Source organism: Mchenga conophoros, linkage group LG6, assembly GCF_057382185.1.
Source record: "Mchenga conophoros isolate Kocher_MC1m ecotype Shallow Benthic linkage group LG6, M_conophoros_male_GT1.1, whole genome shotgun sequence".
NCBI classification, from domain to species: domain Eukaryota; kingdom Metazoa; phylum Chordata; class Actinopteri; order Cichliformes; family Cichlidae; genus Mchenga; species Mchenga conophoros.
In genome coordinates this window covers 20783837-20804593 of record NC_140531.1, presented here as the reverse complement: position 1 = coordinate 20804593, position 20757 = coordinate 20783837, and the positions used below count along the sequence as shown (strand labels likewise).

Sequence of the window (20757 nt, the reverse complement as noted above, 5' to 3'; positions counted from 1 at the left end):
GTGTTTATATTCTGTGATGCCATGTTTGGATGCTTTTTGCATGCTGGTAATATGCAGTATTACATAATGTAAGTTTGTTAACACCTTCCATCTCTCTTTCTTTCTTTACACGCTATTATCTGCTCACATCTTTCACATAACCGTGACTTTTCCGGAAGTGCTGGACGTGCACGCGTGCTTACAAAAAACACAAACCCTTTAAAATTCTTGCTGCTGCCTAAGGAGTCAGCAATGGGAATTTTAAATGATGGCCAATGCACAACTGATATAAACTAGACACTGCAATGATACTTCATTTCTGCGGTGCATTTAGCTACAGATGATTTCCTATCTCTGAAGTGTGTGTGTGTGTGTGTGTGTGTGTGTGTGTGTGTGTGTGTGTGTGTGTGTGTGTGTGTGCGTGCGCTTTTTCTTACTTGTTTGTAAGCATATAGCTCTTTGTGCGCCTGGTGCCGTAACCTGGGGAGAAGTAAAGACAAAACACCTTTTTGATTAATAATTGGCCTCCTTCACTTGACTCTATAACACAGAAACAATCCACATGTCCTGAAAATTTTTTTTCCTAGAGTCAGTCTACTCTAGTTTATCAGCAGGGGTGCTTTAATTAAAAAGATAAACACTGTCATAACTTGGTGTACATAACTAGTTCAGAAATTATTTCGCTAAGAGACAGAGCAGTGCGCAACCATAAGATATGTTTGGGTTGTGCATTTTTCTCGTGAGTGCACGAGTCCTGCTTCTGGCAAGCTTCACCCCCTCACACAGGGTAAGTAAAATATTTCTAAAGCAACATGTTTTTAAATCTTTTTGACTAGCAATGCAGAAGCTGAGAGCAGGGAAGAGAGCCTGGAGAGCTGGAGGTATGCAATGGAGAGGAGAAAGAGTAAAGGCAGCAGAAGCGAGACAGAATACACGTGTGTGAATGAGAGGGCAAGTGCAGGAAAGGAGACCATGCAAGGATGAAAGGCAGTGAAGGTCGATGAGTTTAAATACATGGGGTCAACCATCCAAAGAAACAGACAATGGATAAGAGAGGTGAAGAAGAGAGTGCAGACACGGAGATGTAGTGAGACCTACTATGATGTATGATTTAGAGACGGTGGCACGGACAAAAAGACAGGAGGCTAAGCTGAAGATGCTAAGTTTTTCACTGGGAATGACCAGCAGGGATTAGAAACGGGTACATCAGAGTTTGGACACAAAGTTGAAGCAGCAAAGCCGAGATGGTTTGTTGCAAAGGAGGGCTAATGGATATATTCATAAAAGGGTGTTGAAGATGGAGCTGCCAGGCAGGAGGAAAAGAGGAAGATCACAGAAGTTCATGGATGAGCAACAGAGGACATGCAGAGGGTTGATGGAGGCAGACGAGTCGCTGTGGCGACCCCTAAAGGGAGCAGCCGAAAGGAAAGAAAGAAGACGTTGAAGGAGAACGCAGTAGTAAGCAAATTACATATTAACAGATACTCTTGGTTTCCTGTCAAAACAAGCACTGAAACTAAGGTAAAATATCAACTCACATCACCAAAAACACAGCGGATCATACATTAAAAGCATTACTGCAGGTTCCTGAGGCACTCTATAAAAGCACAACAAGAGTACCGGTCGATACAACCCGAGTTTAAGCTACAAAAAACATTCAGACAACAGGAAGAACACTGGATAAGAGGTTCTAGGTACTGAGAGGCAGAATAGCATATGCAAAAACAAACAAACAAATAAATAAATGAAATAAAAAATTAGGGAAGGAAAAAAAGAGCAAAAGAGATAGGAAAAATTCATAGGTTTGTAAGATTTACCTCCATTACAAGTAACCTTAACCTCTCGCAGCAGAGTGAGAGGGATCTGTAAAACAAGCAGCACAGTCTAGGAGAGAAACTGACATTTTGAAAGAGGTCAGCAGGTAAAGGTGCAGAGACTCCCAGGGGTAGGGGACAAGATCATGGGAGGGTGGGTCATAGGTGACTGATGGGGGGGAGGGAGGGGGGGGTGCTCATTAACCCACAAGTACAATGTAAAAGTGGGCAAAAGTGGGAGAATACTTAATATGAGAACCAGGTGCCAAATAGGATGGAATTACGCTGCAGTCAGTGCCACCTACATAAAAACATGTATCATCTGCCCTGTGGTATCATGAGCACGTAATGAATATTATAAACTGCAGTGATGACTAACAGATTCAAATATACTTGCCGCATTTGTTCAGTGCTCCTTTTCCACGTTACAGAAACACCCAATACTTAAGACTCTTTGAATGTTTGTGCAAACTGAACTGCATATTTTGCACCTGTGTGTGTATGGATTAGAGACTCGCTGAGAGATGTGGTTGCGTTTCTCTGTGAGAGTCTGCCTTCTGTCAAAATGTATCTGCGAGTATATGTCTGCTGGAATCTTGCGAGTGAACTCTAACGTGTTACTTCATCTCTCCTTTCTCGCCCCTGCCGGTGATGCTTTACTGCACAGAAACCTTAAGATTCCCCCTTCATGGTGGTGTGAGCCGTGTCCACAGAGCTCCACAAAGTATTTCCCAAATATGGAGCAATCGTGTCATTTTTTTTAAATTATCGGACACCATGAGAAAATTTATACATATACTCATAACTGATTCACCCTTTGGGAGACTGCATCTTTAGAAGTCTTTTTATGGAGCCAAAATCGCTCATTTGCATTTAGAGAGTGAACCTGGCAATGTCAGCTTTTAGTACTGAATCATGGGACTGCATCAAAGTCATTAAGTGTCTCTTTACAGTTAGATGAGGAATTGTAAGGACACAAGAGGAGTTAATCTACTTACCATTTGCCCTGCAAGACAGGACATGACAAGACGGCGAGGGGAGAAATTTTTGAGCAACTGCTGCTTCTCACTGTTTTAGATAAAAAACGCTGGGCATTATTTGTGTTCAGTCTGCTGCTGCTAGGATAAAACCCGTGTTGCAACAGCAGCCGGGACAATTTGATTAGGCCAGTCGGCTTACAAAAGGAGCTAGCAAGGGAATGAAATCATGTCCACACTAATACGTTTTCATTTTAAAAAGCAAAACTTTCTGGATGTTTATAGCTAGTGTCCACATGGCCCTGACTCCTACAGCAAAGTTCTGAAAATGCTGCTGGACACATCTTAGCTTGTGCTTTTTTATTATTCAAACTAGGAGCGCCGCAGATCAAACACAGTTTAATGTCAAGTCCAGCTAATTAGGATCTTTTAGCTAACGGCCCTGCTAGGTCATTCCTAGAATAGCTTAGTGTGTGGGATAGGGCTGTTCGATATAACGATATATATCGGATGACGATATAAAAACGTCTATCGTTTCATTTTACGCTATCGTTTGTTTCGTGGTGTCGCAAAATAAACTGTTTATGGCAATATTTTTTTATCGTTTTGATGGTCACTGTAGTGGCTATATTAATTTCTTAAAGTTCTCTCTTTCTCTTATATTTTATATAACCAGTGTTGGGGAGTAACGGAATAAATGTACCGCCATTACGTATTTAAAATACAGAATATGAGTAACTGTATTCCGTTACAGTTACCGTTTAAAAAGGTGGTATTTAGAATACAGTTACTTTGTTGAAATAAATGGATTACACGGCGGTATTTTCCTGTTTCATATTGTGGCGGGTCAGGACTGTTTGGGCTTTGTTTGACAGCTATGTTCTGTAGTTCCAGGCGGCATCGTTACGGTTGCCATGGTGACGCAGTCTCTCTGCAACTGTGTGTTTCCTGGGTGAGAGAGCGCTTTTTTGTTGTTGTTGTTGTTGTTGTGCTAAGCTAATAGGCCTAATGAATGTAGCCTTATGGCAGTGTAGTCCGTGCTGCAGGGAGAATGGACTGCCATACCAGTTATGTGTCTGTGAGCGCGAGGAGGGAGAAAAATGTGAGTGGAAAAGTACGAGCTGTCACCGAGCAGAAACAATAATAACCACTTCAGCCAAGAAGAGTGCCTGACGAGCCCAGTTGTAAGTTAACTATTAAGACTCGACTGTACACCGTGTTCGTGTTTTCCTCCGAAACAATAAGTTCCGTTGGAGCAGCCTTTCAACGCCTCTCTCTGTCTCTATTTTTCGGCTACGAGCCCGACACGGAACCAACGTATTAGTCAGAGGTCCCTTTACTACGGTTCGGAGCCACGGACCTTCAGTAATAGTAATAAATCACACAGCAACAGTACATTCATGCAGTTGTAAAAAGCATGATAATATATCCAAAGTAATCCTAAGTATGCAGAATACGTTACTCTCATTGAGTAACGTAACGGAATACATTACAAAATACATTTTGGGGCATGTATTCTGTAATCTGTAGTGGAATACATTTTAAAAGTAACCTTCTCAACACTGTATATAACCACACTACGGACGGACAAGCGCCTGTTTTTATGCGTTGTCGTTAGCAACAACGACGGTAAAACCATCGCGTGTCCGCTTGTTTATGTTCCACATAAACCTTTCACAATAAAGCTCAAGATCCTGTTGAGACTTTTCAAAATAAACTGAATCACGTGAAAGAGCAGATTATTTACGGATGAGAAGTAAAAAAGAGCCAGCAGGTGCTAAAAAATAAACCTTAGACTCAAACGTTAGAACAGGCAACCCGCAGCACGCCGTGTAATAAATACAAAGAAAACGGCGGCCGGTACAACTTATGTCTAAAAATGTATCGTTTCATGCATCGGTTAAAACACTCGACTCCGGGTAAAGGACGCGCAGCTGGAAACACTTCCCGCAAGTCGAGCTGCCCGAGATTCACAGAATTTACAGAAAATGTTACATTTTTGTGATTTATATCGTTATCTGGACGATAAAATTCTTATATATCGGGATATGAGATTTTGGTCATATCGCACAGCCCTTGCTGGGGATGTTTTAAACTCCCCAAAAGAAACATCCTGTTTTGTTCTTCTGTTAAATGAACATTACGCTGTCTCTTCACATTACAGACAAGCGGGACTTGCCATGCTCCAACATTACTGCTATCTTTCTATTAACTAGCTACAGCCGCTAACTCAATGATAACTTAACGGAAAAGACATGTGGCTGTGTGGTAACATTTAACTGTGTGCACTGGCCTGGTTAATATGTACGTTAACAGTTGGATACTTGTCAGTGTCTCAGCTGCTTTGCCAAGTCTGTTGCGTTGCTGTGGCTGCGTGTCCGTGAAGATCGCACCATTAGGATGATTGCAAACGAGTATCTAAATTTTGGTACTAAATGCTATAGTAAGAATTGGCCTCATCTGGACAGCCAGACACGCATTTGGAAGCAGTTAGTATTTGCTGTCCTCTACCTCATGACCTTCTCTAGAGAACAAAAAGACATCAGCCCTGGCTAACTGGACACTTCAACATGGATTATGAATCACAACACGTTCACGCCACTTCTGTCAACACAAACAGTTATGCGATGTACGCTTTTAACCATTTCAGTAAGTCCAGAGATGGTTTTCGTAACGTTACTAAACAGATGAGTGTTCATCTGTTTAGGGATGTTTTTTTGTCAAAAGCAGCGTATCAAAATGAAAACGTATTAGTGTAGATGTAGCTGGTAAGTAGCAATCTCTGAATTTTCCTTTAAAGGAAATAATTACACTAAAGATGCTGTGCTTACAAAGGGGCTTAAAAAAAAGATTAGTTACAAGCAACATGTTTAAACACCAGTGGAAGTTTAATGCATATCCTAAAGGTTTAGGTTAGGTTAAGTGGCAATAAAGCAGCAAATAAATAAATGAATAAAAAAAGTTATTACTAGTTTCTTTGACATGTAGTGCCATGATCATCATAATGTATCAAAAAACCACTTTGGATATCAGCCATTTTTAAATATTTTTTAAGATATCAAATTGTTATATATGTATATCAGAGAAACTTTCTCCAAACTGTGCTGTTGAAACATTTTCCCCCACTTGTGAGAAAACTATTAGCAAATGCTTATTAACACACATTTCTCAAAAAAAGGAAGAAAACAAGAGCTTTTTTCTTTCCCCACAAAATCTCAGCCTAAAGCGGCAGTGACAAGTGCCATACAGTATGTTGTTAAAGGCTACAAGGTCATGTTATGTAACCAGCTCGCACGTATGCACAAGCATTTCCATGTTTCTGAATTACTAGTTATAAAGAACTCATTAACATTAAGCCATTTTCAGTACTCAACATCTCCTCACATTATGCAAAAATATGGACAGAGCTAAAGTGAAACAGTACAAGGGGAATTCTGAATGAATGTGAGGCAAACAGACCTAGAGAAAGAGCTATCGTGCCGTTGCATAATGACAGTTTTCAAGTGTCAGATGAGCACTGGCGCTGATGGTTTGGTGGTCAAGTGGTACGCTGTGTTCTAAATCACCATCGTCTTCGAAAACAAGCTTCACACAACCTCTTCTGGACAGAGCTGTGTGAATTACAAATGTGCGCGCAAATTCCAAGCCTGCTGGGGCTGATTTACAGGAATGGGAGAGTAATGATTGGAATTTGCTTCCTAATTTGCACATGTAAATGAATTTGTATAGGCAAATCTGGGAGCCTTCTCAGGTTAACTGATTTACAAATACCAACACAAAAATCAATAAATAATGAATGTATTAAAAAAAATACAACAATGTGTCTCTTTAAATGATTAATAAATGTTTGTATCTTCCATCCTAGCTTTTCAGAGACCACATGCGGTACTAGCACCAGATTAATCTTATGCACACACTAATGTTGCCTGTATGACACTTTATGCCACAAACCCGCATGGCAAAGCAACCATTTCTCTCTCACACACAGACACATTATAAAAATTCCAATCCTCCGCTGATCCCAAGCTAAAGTCTGCATGACTCTTACCTTATTAAGTAGCAGCAGAAGAGGAGGCTGAGGATGAAGACAAAGATGGCTGTCCCAAACACCACAATGTAGATGTTAAGGGGAAGGTTCTGGAACCCTATATTTGGCATCCTGAAACTGTAGTGTGGGAAATCGGAGCTCATGGATAGCCTGGATGGAAAGACACAAATGGACATAAGTACTTCCAGACACCAACACAGTCCACAGAAAGAAAAACCCTTTGTACCAGTAAGAAAACTAAATGACTCTAAGGAGCTGGAGCTGAGGGCATGTCATCATTTTAGAAGTGCTGCTTAACTGTAATACCATATATCTACAAGTGTTACAATTAGTTAACCTTGATGAAGTGATGTAAAATACAATGTAATGATAAAACACGGGTTAACTGGGACTTGTTGTCCAAAGACTAAAACCATCCTGCATGAAGGTAAACTTAAACCTCAGAATCTGCAATGAAAACAAACAGCAGGGCAATGATGCAACGAGTAATAAAGGGCAACTCAGAAAGCACAACTGTGACATTATAGCATTCACGACCTCTTGGTATCGAACCACTAAAGCTTTGTTTCTACCAAAACAAGGCAAGAGAACAGAGAAAATTGTTTATTTATGTAATTTATATCATTTAAAAAGAGTGTAAACACATGTGCAGGCAACTTTTGTTTAATATTTTCTTCCATGTTTGTACTTCTGATAAACTTAATCCATCAAATCCAAGGAACACTAACAAGGATAAACTGGCCAAGTGCTCTTACTCAACTTATGAAAAAGGACAAGACTGGGCATGTCTGAGCCTACCCACAGAAGATGAGGAGGGGGGACCGGAATAACTTTTGCTCCTTTTGGACCCGTGTCTTGTGCTCCTCCCTCTTCCCTAAAGGCTTCATTCCTGTACACTTCCCGAGTGGAAAGTTTTGGAGGTTTTACTGAGGCCATTAACAGAGTCACCTCCATATGGTGGGCACTTTCTTAGCTTTATTTCGAGGCGCTTCTACATGACATTACTCCAGCTGGTATTAGCAATCATGATAGCTGCCTTGCTCCAGAGCTGCAAGTCATCCATACATAAACGTGGTTGGCACAGCGTCTCTTTCTAGCTTTACACAAGAGCAATGCAAGGCACATGGTTTATGATACAGGAGAAGTAAAGGACCTGATGTTCTCCTAACAAATGTTTCAGTGGCTCAGCATGACTTTGAAACTGTCAGATTACAAAAAGACTGTAAAAGCTACGAGGACCGAGATTTATCCCTTAAATATAAAGAGCTCTGAGTGAACTGAGCACATGGAGTCACCAGTTTAAAGGGGGGTGAAATGGGAAAAATGTCCCAAATATTAGGCACAACAGCCAGGTCAAGCTTGAGTAGTATCTCAGAGGAAACTGAGCCCAAATTGTATGTGTAAGTATCACATCCCAGAGGATGGAATCCGGCGTTTAAGATAAGCATAGCTTAGATAAGGAATGAAGCTAGCGTGCTGTCTTCAGAAGAGAGGCTATTGAACTCAAAAGCTAACTGAGTTTTTTGTTTGTTTTTTCCTCCAAAGACACTTTGAAAAGACAATTGCTGACTCAGAATAGAAATGAAATTCTTGTGACTTTAACAACAGTTTCCTCTGCTGGCCTGCAAAACATTGTGGTGCATGTAGAGATCAGAGTATTACATGAACATCAGGGAAAGTCTATTATATTCAATTTCAAATATCCTAAACTCATAGGGCTCCCAGTGGCCCCGTGAGTTTAATCATTCATGAACGAGCAGCAAAAAAGACATTTCAGTTTAGAATTTTGCCAGCTAACTGAAGCTTGGTAGCCTCGCATGTGCAAAACTCAAGCCCCAAGCTCAACTGTCTTCTTCACAAACAAAGTCCAGGCAACTATGCTCTTGTTATCCGATAACAAACATGCCTCTGTGCTGCGTACCTTTGACACAATGTGAGAAGCACCTCCAGAAACACCTCCAAAACTTGAAAACAAAACACACACTTTCATTTACAAGATTAGTCCTCTGTTGCAATCTTGCGTCAGTTCACACAGTTAGAATAATTTCTTCGAGTAGTTCAAGCTACCAAGTTACACAACTACATGTTAATGAAATTATCTCCAGACTGCATCACTTATATTTTTGTTAAATATAGAATAAAGAAACTCACATATACATACCCTATTGGTGCTTTCATGCTGAAGAGCAGAAAAGTGTGCATCTATCTGTAACACAGGCCTTTACAAAGTGCCATGCTGTGTCCTTGAGAGCCTTTTCACTGAGTGCATCTGTTTGGATCATATCTGCGCCCTGTTCATAAAGGCTCCCTGCCAAACTCGAGCCCCTCTCTGCTCTCCGACTCTTTTTGGCTTCTCTGTATTAACAAGAGCTGAGCCGAAACTGAAGTTTTGGGGCCAATTCCGACTTACAAACTGTAGAGATGGAAGGTTGGAGACACGGCTCAACTCCAAACCGCATTGTGACGCATGCTCTGTTATTTGTGAGACTCTTGTAAACAAAGGAGCCAAAGTTGGCAAACTACTGTAACTACTGTAAGACACAGTTCCTTTATCTGCATTCAAGTTCAAAGAAAAAAAAAAAGCTTCTGTCTGACATATCAGGCCAATATTGGTCAACATTGTCCAACCAACACAGCCGCAGCATCATACCCGAGCTTAACTAACCACAGAAACATGCTGCGCAAACACCTCTGGAGAAATCTGAGTGCGACACACTGACAAACCTGTTCCTCATAGTAGATAATTAGGACAGAGGTCTTCAGCACAATCTGGAAAAACAGACGCTGGAAAATTGGAATAAAACTAAAACACTACAGTTTGGAAAACTAGTATTTAGTCGTATTATATATTTTTATATGTCTAGTATTATTTTTTATTATTAAGTTTTTAAATGTCATTCATAAAGAGTGGCATTTTGTCAATGGGGAACAGTTTAAATACAATAATGAGTTTCCACAGTTCCACAGTTCTTAAATATCGCAAAGTAAACAAAAGCACATAAACTGACATGTGACCCAAGCGCTGAACTTTAACTCTGTTTCTCTGAAATCCAGCACAGATATGGTTTTATTGCTTGCTATATGAGAGACACGTAGGTCAGGGATCTGGTTACTGGGATGTGTCTATTAGGTATGCTGGTCATGGCTAATACGATCACACTGAAAGATAGGTTTAAGAAGTCTTTTGCCCTAAACCATGAGGCTGTGTCTTTCACTCTGTGCAGCATCCCTTCAGTATCAAGATTCGCTGACTGACAGGGTCGTGGGTACATCAAGATCTTGAAATATAACCCCCTTGCAGTCAACAACTTACATACCTCCAACTTTGTTTGTGTGTGTGTGTGTGTGTGCGCGTGAGGGGGAGCGGCATCACGTTGTCAAACACAGGAGAGTATTAGAAAAGGAGCCAGTGTGAACTGGGTGATATAAATTATTCTTTTTGTATTAAATGTATCTGCTCTCCTCATTCCTCCCTTTCTTTCACCACCTGCCTGTCTCCCTCAGACATTTTTACACGGCCTCACCCTATTACGTAACCAGCAACAAGGCTATGCACACTGCAGATGCATTGGAAATGAAGATGAGTGGGAAAATCTTCACATTCCTTGTGCATGGCTTTGTGAGACATGATTGAAGAAAAACAAAGCAAAAGTAATTATTCTATTTTCATCAAGAGTAAAATAGAAAGGAATTCGTGCAAAGTACAAATGAGGAAAACATGACTTTTGATGTTCACCTTTTGTCTGACCTCTGATATTTTATTGTCCAGATTCATGTACGATGGGACTAGAAAGAGTTACTCCACACTGAGCTCCTATATGTGGGTTTCCTAATGATAACAGCATATTCTTGCACAGAGTTTATTTCAAGAAGTTGCATGATCCACACGACCAACCACAATTCTTCAGTTTAATGTCACATCTTGGGGATGAATACACACAGGAAGAGGCATGACAAGCAAAGGAATTCCTCATAAAATGTTCACAACTGAACACTGAAATGTCCAGTATTTTGCGTTAATGCTGAACACACGTAAGCTTGTGACGCGTGTCACAAGCAGCAGAATCACGCATCGCTATCGTCAAGCGGTTACATACACGACTATTTTAGCGTAACTGACTGCACAATGCCCAAAGTACAGTGCCGCAGCACAATGACTAAAGGACACAAAGGATACATTTTGCCTGCCGAATCATGGGATTAAAAAAACAAACAAAACAACAACATTATCGGGGTGTATCTGCAGAATTTGTTGTTTTTGTGTCAGCAGGATGTACTTAAACACAATACACAGGGCACATAACATCACGAATGTCAGCAGCAGACTGTAAAAACAACAACCATGTAATACGTGACAAGAGGAACAATTACACGCAAATTAAACTTGTGCGTCAGATCTACGTCGTAACTTACACCATAAGTGCAACCCCACCTAACCCTACGCCGCAACCTTCTACGTAACCTGGTGTGCACCTCCCAATAAATGTAACTACAATCGAGTCCATGGTTTGTTTGTTTTTTACATTGTGTTATGGTTATACAAACATAGTAAAATTATAAAGCGAGCACTGATAAAGCCAGCCAGCATGTGCAGAACATTTCCCTAACCAGAGAAAACTGAAAAACGTAACTCAGATTGTTTCCACAGTTTTATATAATGAAGATAAACATGTGTTGCCTAACTTACTGGGAAGTCTCCAATCAATTTTCTACAAAAGCAAGTCATCATAAGGACACGTGAAAAAAAAAAAAAAAAAAAATCAATGAAACTTCAGATATTTGTGTACATTTGTAGTCTGTGTTTGTTTTGTTCCTACCTACAACTGAGCCTGATTCTGATTTGATCACAAACTTTCAACTCCGTTTAATTTGAAGCAACAGCTCTCCTTAGACCCGAGACAAAAACAAGCCGGAAAAAATAATGGGAGAGCTGTTGCTTCCCATTTGTCGGAACACTGTGCTTCTCCTGGGGATAACATCAACTTCCTAACTAAGAGAGGAGCAAAGACAATGTCTCAGACTGCACTTTTTCATCTCTGCTGGCAGGCAGTTTCAACTTTTAAACTATTTCATAACTTTTTTGGGATTTTTTTTAACTGACTGCAGCCCATGAAGAAACTTTTCCAGTAAGCCAGTGACTCATGATTTATCTGTGCAACAGACTGAAAGCAAAACAATGTTATGCAGTTGTTTCACACTGTAAAACATTCACATCTACTTGAGTCTGATAGGTCAGCCTGATAGAAAAATCTACACGTACGTTAAACCCACTAAAACAAACCAGATGACAATGTAGCCACTACAGAATAAAGTCCTTATAAGAACGTTAAAAAGGGTCACCCTTGGATACAGACCTAATGTTTTCAATGAACAACCCAGGATAGGAACCTTCCCTTTCCATTCGCTCATTACCACACCTCCTGATGAGCATTGTGTAACTTATTAATGATATAACTCACTGTTTGTAAACCTTAAACGTAAAGGACACACCCCGCCTCCACCACCCACAATCCTGCCTTGAACTTCTGATCAATAGAAGCTGAACCTTTTTGAACGAGTACCACATGATCCCTCTATGTTTCTACTTTCTTTTGTCCAGCAGCTGGTGAGTTTTACTGCTACTGGGTTCCAAAGAGGAAGAAGTAGTTAAAACCTTAACAAATTAAAAAAAAAACGTTACCTATATAAATAAACACCAAACTGCTTTTAAAACAACGCCTAAACTTTTAAATCTGTTGTACAGTTTCTTATTATCAGCCCTCAGCATTATAATACACAAGATGCTGTATGAAGAGAAGTGGAAATTTCCACTAGCAGCCATGAACGGCCATGAGGTTTGCACATCTGAAACTTAATATGCCAAAGGGCAGCAACAAACACCAGGGCCTCACAGGCAGAGTAAGGGGCTCTTTAAAATGTGCTGGCAGCGAAAAGTGAAATGTCTGCACTCACATGACACTTCACTTACATATCATATTTTCAGCAGTTTAATGTTCAGATAACTGAATCTAAACACAGCTGATCCTTATGCCTTAAGACAAGAGTATGATACAAGCCTCAGCGTGAGAGAAGAAAGCTTTTAAACAGTAATTCAATGAAAAAGATGGATTATGTTTTGCATGCAGCAGATAAAGACATGGTTGTGCATCTCACTATTTACTTTTGGCTAGCAGTGCCCACAAACGTTTGCTTTTCCAAAGTTGGACCAGGTTCTACAATAAGTAGGTCACTGTAGCTGTAAATCTAGTTATGGAGATGTGGGAGACAGGGTTGTCAACGGGGGCGAGCTCATAGCAACTGATGACACCTAACAGAACTGCATGCGCACTTATACATTCAGAAACATGCATGAAATCCACACATATAACAAGCAGTCTTCGTCATCATTAAGTTTCCCTAGAAAGTGTTAACTGTAAGGCTCCTTTTCTAGTGCCGGAAATGTTGAGTATACTTTGTCACTAGCAAAGACGCCGCCCCTCATTTGCTGATCGGCTGTTCGATACGGTGTTAGCCTTACTTTTTAATCTACTTGTGCATATTTACCGACTCAACACATGTGAATCAGTGAGGAGGGCGTTTTTACAATAGGTAACCAGTCATTTGTAGACTCCTCAAAATAAATCACTCTTTATTAATTTTATCTCCCTGCAACAGAGACAGAAAGCCAGGAACAGTTTTATAAAAGGAAGTCATTAAAGAGACACTGGGGACTGGTGTGATTACTTAATAATAATAGATGAAACATGAATGCAGTAGTACAGGATTTTGAGGATTTTCTGGCATGTCCCAGTTCAAAAGCCAAAACGTTTACAAACCACAACTTTTAACCATCATTAACCAAAAAGAAAAAAAGTCTCCAGCATCAACAACCTCGTATTCACTCGACTTTCATATTCATATTTTTTCCCTGCTTGTCTGTACTCTACCTGCCTTGCCTCCACACCACAGCTTTAGAACCACTGGTGTAGTATACGGAAGGGCTGTATTTGCAGTAGGCTAATTAGAGTTTTATGATGTCAGTACAGCCTGTTCCCATCCCGCCAGCATTAATTACTGCATATTTGTCAAAGCTAGTGGCTCAGTCAGGTACAAGGTGGCCTTGGAAATCTTTGCTCCTGAAACACTGGGTCAAAGCACGAGTGAATCAGAGTGGTCACTCCCACCTCATCGTTTGTCACATCTTAAACTGAACCAAGCGGCTGTCAGTGCTGAAATATAAACAGCAAAATTAAAAGGCCTTGACAATTTGTTACAAGAAAACCAAATTTAACTATAACTTCAAGCCACAAGTGAGACAAAGGCTCATAGTAGAGGTGTCATGAGCGGGGAAATAACCTACAGAGAGCAAAACCACTTGTGTACCAGGCTGTACATGGGCGTCTGTAGTCTATAGGGATTGACTCCCTTTTGGCACCAGCAACAAATGGCCATTTGAAGCTTGGCATGTTTTGGCACTTGTGCTTTGGCTTAATGTTCAAACCCCAAAGGCTCACTTGTTTACAAGTTTCTTTGAGCGTTCTTTCACTTTCACTAGTCTACCACGCTGTAATTCACTCCTGTAATCGCAAAGATTAGAGTTTACCTTTATGGTTTTTTTCTCTATGGTGTTTTGCGTGCGGTGATAAGTTGTTATTTTTCACTCGGTTTAGTCTCGATAGTGTTGCTTCTAAATGAGAAAATCTGCTGCCTACTTCATGCTAACTTTTAGAGTATGTTTTTTGAGGCTATATTCAAGCCATACTTGAACATTTGATTGATTTCTCTTCCTTTTTAACCATTTTTGTCTGTCTCCGTCTCCATGAGCTCATCATCGTTCCTCAGTGGACTTTCACAGTAACACAAGACGACACAAATACGAGAAAACTGACACACACAGCTGCCTCATAGCACTCTTGCCCCTGTGCTTCTCTGCAGTTTCTTTTTTCACCCTCCTTTCAGCACTCCCTGCCACCTCATTAACCAGTTTCCATTTGACTGTCAAAGTTTTACTTTCTTTTCTGCTCTTCATTTTATTTGCAACTTCTCGGCTGTTTATTTGCCTTCTAAAAAGCAGCATGATCGCTGAACAGGCTCGTGGTTAAATTGTAGCAAGCAGCGTCCTTTTACAACTACCTACTTTAGGGAAATGGGACCCTTGGATGTGCAAAGTGCAGGGTCACAGCTAGTATAAATAACCTGTAGTCATGTGAGGGTGAGTAAGTCAAGTAGAAACATGAAAACAAGCTGAAGTCATATCAATTCTTAGCGTTATCTGCTATTGACCCACAGGGAATCAACAACCAGCCTATGTCAAGTGCAACTTTTGTAAAGAAAACAAGCTGTAAAACTAGTCAGTTAACCCATAGTTAGTATCAGTGAGTCCATACATAAGTGAATTTAGTACTTAGCACTTAAGTACTTAGTTGAGGCCAAGAGCCACAAGTGAATGATCAGTAGGTGAAATCTAAGCTTTAGATGATTTTCAAAGGGGATCATAAGTATCTCTCTTCACCATATACTCACTAATAGAAACCCTATATTTTGGTTTATTTACTATAATTAAATTGGTTATCATTTGTGAAGGCTTATTGTGATACAGATACATATGAGCACAGGAGCGTACACAAGGATTTGTGGATCAATTACATCTCAAGTGCTGCAGCCATCAAGCTTGTATTTCCAGATCAGAGAATATTTGGAACATGTTGGACAGGCTTTAAGCATACACCATGAATTTGTTAAGTCACTAGTCTATTTAACCTTTCCCTTAAGCATTAGAGCACTTGTGGGATGTGTGTGTGTGTGTGTGTGTGTGGGGGGGGGGGGGGGGGGGGGCCTTCCCAGCTTAATATGACAATGCTCATTTCCTGTGAAACAGGACAATTACACAAGAAGCATTAACACACTGTAAGGAAGCACTTAGCAAGTTGACTGGAGTATAACTACTTGCTTCAATTCAATTCAATTCTATTTGTATAGCACCATGTCACCCCAACAGTTGCTTCAAAGTGCTTTGTATTTTGAGGTAGAGACTCTACAAAAATACAAAGAAAACCCCAACAATCATATGACTCCCTACAAGCAAGTGCTTTGGTGAAAGTGGGATGGAAAAACTCCCCTTTAACAGGAAGAAACCTCGAGCAAAACCAGGCTCAGGAAGAGGCGCCATCTGCCGCTACCGGTCGAGGATGAGCGGATGAAGACAGGACAAAGGCATGGAAGAAAGGCAGAGATTAATATTAACAAACAATTAAATGCAGATGTGTGTAGACACATAGTAGGTGAAAAAGGTGACTGAAGAAGAAGTACTAAAGGCATCATGGGAATCCTCCAGCAGCCTAGACCTATTGCAGCGTAACTAAGAGATCACAGGTGGATGTTTTTGTATCTGTGACACAGCTTTGCCTAGTTTTTCTGAGTATCTAACAAGTCTTCAAAGAAGGCATTAAAAAAGCAGAACGGCCATTATTGATGCTCTGTCAGACAGTGAAGTAAGAGGAAGCCCAACCCCTTACTGTTACAGACATCCAGTGTTGCATCACCAGGTGCCCTTGAGGAAAAAAAACAGCCCACTTTTTAAGTAAACAGGCATGGACTTCACTCCTTCCCTCATGGAAAATTTCTGTGTAATCGGTTGCACCATCAATTCATTTCCTCTAACTAACACTATTTTTCATAGACTTACAAGCTATTACCATCATGGACTGTTCGCTGCCTGCTCTCACTGAATATTCACTTACATTTTTTGGTAGTAAACTTTTGTTACAATGTTTTCTTTTCTTTTTGATGGCTGAAACTGCACAGAATCAAACATGCTACTTCGAATGCTTGAAGGCTGTTAAAATAAGCTTTATTAAATGGATTTCACATTTATGAGCAGGTTAGTGTTAATGTACAACCAATCCACTTGAAGACTGAGTGATTGCTAATGCTACTATCTTTATCAATACGCTAGATATAGGCATTATACATACGTAACCCAATTATTACATTGTACAAATTAAATATCCCTGCTTGCCTTACTTGTAGAGGAAAGAAAAAATTGGGGGGGGGGGGGGGACTGCCAAGCCATTTTTACTCAGTTTTGTACGTATCATTCAGTCACATGCACCAACCTGTCATTAGTACTGGTGGATAACGTCTAAACTTTTGGAACAAGCCATTTAATTACTTCATAGCCCAAAGTCACAAAGCAACAGTTCATACAGCGTGCACAAGGACTCTATTCTTAGACCCCTGAACGTCAGGGAACAGTTGAAATATAAACTGTTCAATGCTGCGACTGCATGTTTTCTTTTCCTAGAATGAGTGGGTGATTACAGCGTTGAATGTGTGATTACACTTTACATTGTCTCGAATTGTCTACTTCACAGCTGAGACCACAGCTGCAAGTCAGGTTTGCAAGAGTCAGTGCAATACTGCAACATTGCATCTAGAGTTCACAAACGAGTTCAGCACAAAGACAGCATAACACTTTTTTTTTGGCCACAATCACCTATGAGATGCTGAACCATTTACGTAACCCATGTTAAACACACTGTAATAGCAGAAAAAAGTTAAAAATATGGTTTAATATTAAAATAAAGTATAATATATTGCTCATTAATCTTTTTGGAATATGTAGATAAACAAATCATTGCCTTAACGTCTTGGAAATTCACACTATTTTTCCTCAGTTATAATCAAAATGTAGAGTCATATGTGGGTGACCAGATACCAAAAAAATTTGTGTTTGTGTGGGGCCGTGCTGCCAGGTAGACTGATATTTTCATACTGAACTTAAAAATAAAAATACATATACTCTGCAGGATGCCAGATATGCACCTAAAGGCAAAATAAATTACATCTGAAAGCTACTTATCCAACTCTCTTGATGAGTAAAAACAATAAGCCTAAAAGGGGGAGTTGAAGTTTGCTCTTATTGTCTCATACTCTTTATATTATGTGCATTGTCTGTATTTTCAGCTGCTTTTCTGTCTGCTGATCATCACTGGAGCTCAGCAGGGATGCACCCATCAATCGTTGTGCTTTTTTAAAGCCATATCTGATGATTTTGATCATTTATGTGTCACTTCAGGCCACATTTTCCTCTGTGTGAAATTGAAGAAAAACTGTATTTCCCACTGTCGTTTCATTTTCTTTGAAGTAGTTTCTGTTACATCTCTGTGGTGTAACTGAGCCATTCATGATATGGTTGTTGCTCATTAAAGAACAGGAGACCAGTTGGGCGTGGGCTCCCAAGCTAGTAGCCGTCAGGCTAACCTTAGCTTCAAATGACATAGCATTACTTAACGTGAGCAGCCCCCCTCCACCCCCTTTCTTTTACTACTGAAAAACCATTTAAGTTCACTTACACAAATTCATGAACATTCAGTCATTTCCCTGAAACATTTTAAGTTGTTTTATAATAACTTGAAGAGTAATTTAGTGCAATACTGTTAGTTTTGGCTGGTTTTGAACTTAAATTGGGAGCATCAGTGCTTTTTACCAAGTTGGGCTCATTGGATGTTAACAGTTGACAGTAAGCTAGCAGCTACAGATAACAGGTTAATTAAAATAAAAAGAAAGTACTATCAACTCACCAGCGATCCCCCCAGCAGCCCCAGTAGTAGCCGTGCTTTTCTACAACGTGCTTCTTCTAATAGGCTTTAAAGAAAAGGCGACAAGTCGATCCAAACCGAAACTCGTCCTGGCAGCAAAGAGCCGTCTTATCTCTGCGTTACCAAATCCCCGCTGTAGGGCGACGATCTCATCACACAACCCCCCCGGCCTGCGGTGTTCACGACTCCTGGCTGTTGTGGTTATCACGATTCTTGATTCATTTGATTCAAAATCAGCGATGAGTAAGAGAGCAGCTTGCAGTGGCGAATAACTGTCTCAGAGGCGGGCGGTCTTAGTTTTTTTCCAGAGAAAAAGAGCGCTTATGGGAGTGGTAACCGAGCTTGGCAGTCTGCACGGTTCGCACGTAGTCGTTTGTTAGCCCACTACCACAACTAGCATATAGATCCCACCTCCTCCTGCTAGTCGGATCAGTGTGCACAGACCGAGACGGGCAACGCCACTGGAGGTTTTGAGGACAGCCTGTACGAGGGGAGTGATGCTAGGGATGGAGGGAGGGGGGATGCTGCACATGATGGTCACGTAGCTGATTGCAAAGCTGCACTCACAAATAATGGTTGGAGTCAGAACCGATGCTAGTTCTCTAAATGTTCATAGGTTTCATAGAAGTGCAGTCATTTCCTGATTTATCGACATAAATATCTTCTGAATTAACTAGGTTTTATGTTTTCTAAATATTTTCTTGTAAAAACAGAATATCGTCTCCAACTAAGTTCTGTTTTAATGTTTTAAAGTATTTCTATTCCCAAAGAGCAAACAATTACTTGAAAACTTTAATACAGTTTTTCTTGGTTCTCTCGGTGTTCTTGGTGAATTACTAAATTCAGTTGTAATAACAACACTTTGAGTTTTGTAACAAAACTTGTAATGGTTGAGTAAACTTCAAATACATATTACAAAATTGTTTTAGCTCCGGTCAAGCAATAATATCTCCATTTCTGTACATTCTGTAACCATAATGACAAAAAAGTAAACCTACACTTATTTTAAATTATTATTTATTGGCTTTGGTTTATTTTATACTGAGTATTATATGCATTGTAGTTCATTATATACTGCATGTAACAACTTTCAAAGCTTACTAGGTCACAAAACATTGGAAAGACCTTACATGAATTATATATCTCTTTACATGTTAGCCTGAATTTTAAATAACTAATGAACCGTATTATAGTGCACATTTGCTTTTAGCTACAACATATTTATTTCCTTTTGCTGTTTTAGTGCCCACAGGTGATATTATTATGTGTGTTTTACTTTGATTTGGTTGTGGAGGTTGTGCTCAGATCCTCAAGGTAGGGTTAGACTTAAAAGAATTTAAAGTAAAAATGTCCACATGGCCTCATATGATCAGTCTTTATAATCTGATCGTCGATTAGTTCTTTCAGCGTTTTACTCTTACAGGGATGAAACTGAAGCTTACTAGCCTGCATTTTATTTACTGAGCACAGCTGGCTCACAGATTTTTGAAGTATTTAAGTACCTTAAAGTGAGAGCTAAATAAATGCTCATCACTACAGATGAGGGTATGAGTCATAGCGTATATACTTAACATATTTCATTAAAAGCATACAAAGTTACTGAGTGAAAATCCATTAATTTACATGCTACTAACATGTTTAACTATAGTGACTCAACTGTTACCATGTTAAAGAAGCAGACACCCTTCAGTATTATTTAATGTTATTCAAACCTACAATTGTTTGTAATCTATCTCTAAATATCTAAAAGAAACAACTATTATTAGTCATCATGTCTGCAGTAGTGAACTGCATGCTCGGGTTTTTCTCAGATTTAAAAATAAATGTGGTTCTTGTCCTTTTTTTTTAGTGAGGGCAGAGAAGCAGAGCCGTAACTGGCAGTAATATCTTAAAATCACCTAATTTGGAGATCAGTGCCTAATTTTAGGTTCATTTTTACCGCACAGAAAGGCAAGTGGGGATTTTCTCTGAAATCAGTTTTATTTTAATGAAATCTAAAATGATAATAATACATGACAGAGCTTTAGAGACATTTTGGTAGGTGATTCATGCTTCATCAGATTACTAACCTCTTGATTTCCTTTGCTGCTAAAGCACTGACAAGCAAAACTTGTTGCAAGGGCTCTTCTTTCTTTGTTCATTTATTTTTATAGCAAGTCTCATCCTTTCTTATCAGCCAATGTTCGGCCTGAGGTCCTCAGATAAGATCATCTTTGAAAACTACTTTTTAAAAGATTCTTTTTAGCAGTTAGTCTATGTTTGTGTTTCCTTCTATATTTAGCATATTGCAGATGTTCAGTTTTTATCTTGTTCCTCTTACCCTGGTTTATGAAGTCAGTTTATGAGTTTTATCTACATAT

At 39.8% G+C, this 20757-nt stretch overlaps 1 protein-coding gene across 1 annotated transcript in view; it reads right to left on the bottom strand.

The window, feature by feature from the left end:
- Positions 1-18849, bottom strand: part of rnf24 (ring finger protein 24) — a 31196-nt gene extending 12347 nt beyond the window's left edge. Inside the window, exons 1-3 of the mRNA XM_085276721.1 lie at positions 18380-18849; positions 6819-6968; positions 417-459 (exon numbers count right to left, since the gene is read on the bottom strand). Coding sequence (XP_085132847.1) covers positions 417-459; positions 6819-6961 — 186 coding nt within the window. The 5' untranslated portion in view covers positions 6962-6968; positions 18380-18849. The remainder of the gene's footprint in view (positions 1-416; positions 460-6818; positions 6969-18379) is intronic.
- Between the last annotated feature and the right edge of the window lie 1908 nt (positions 18850-20757).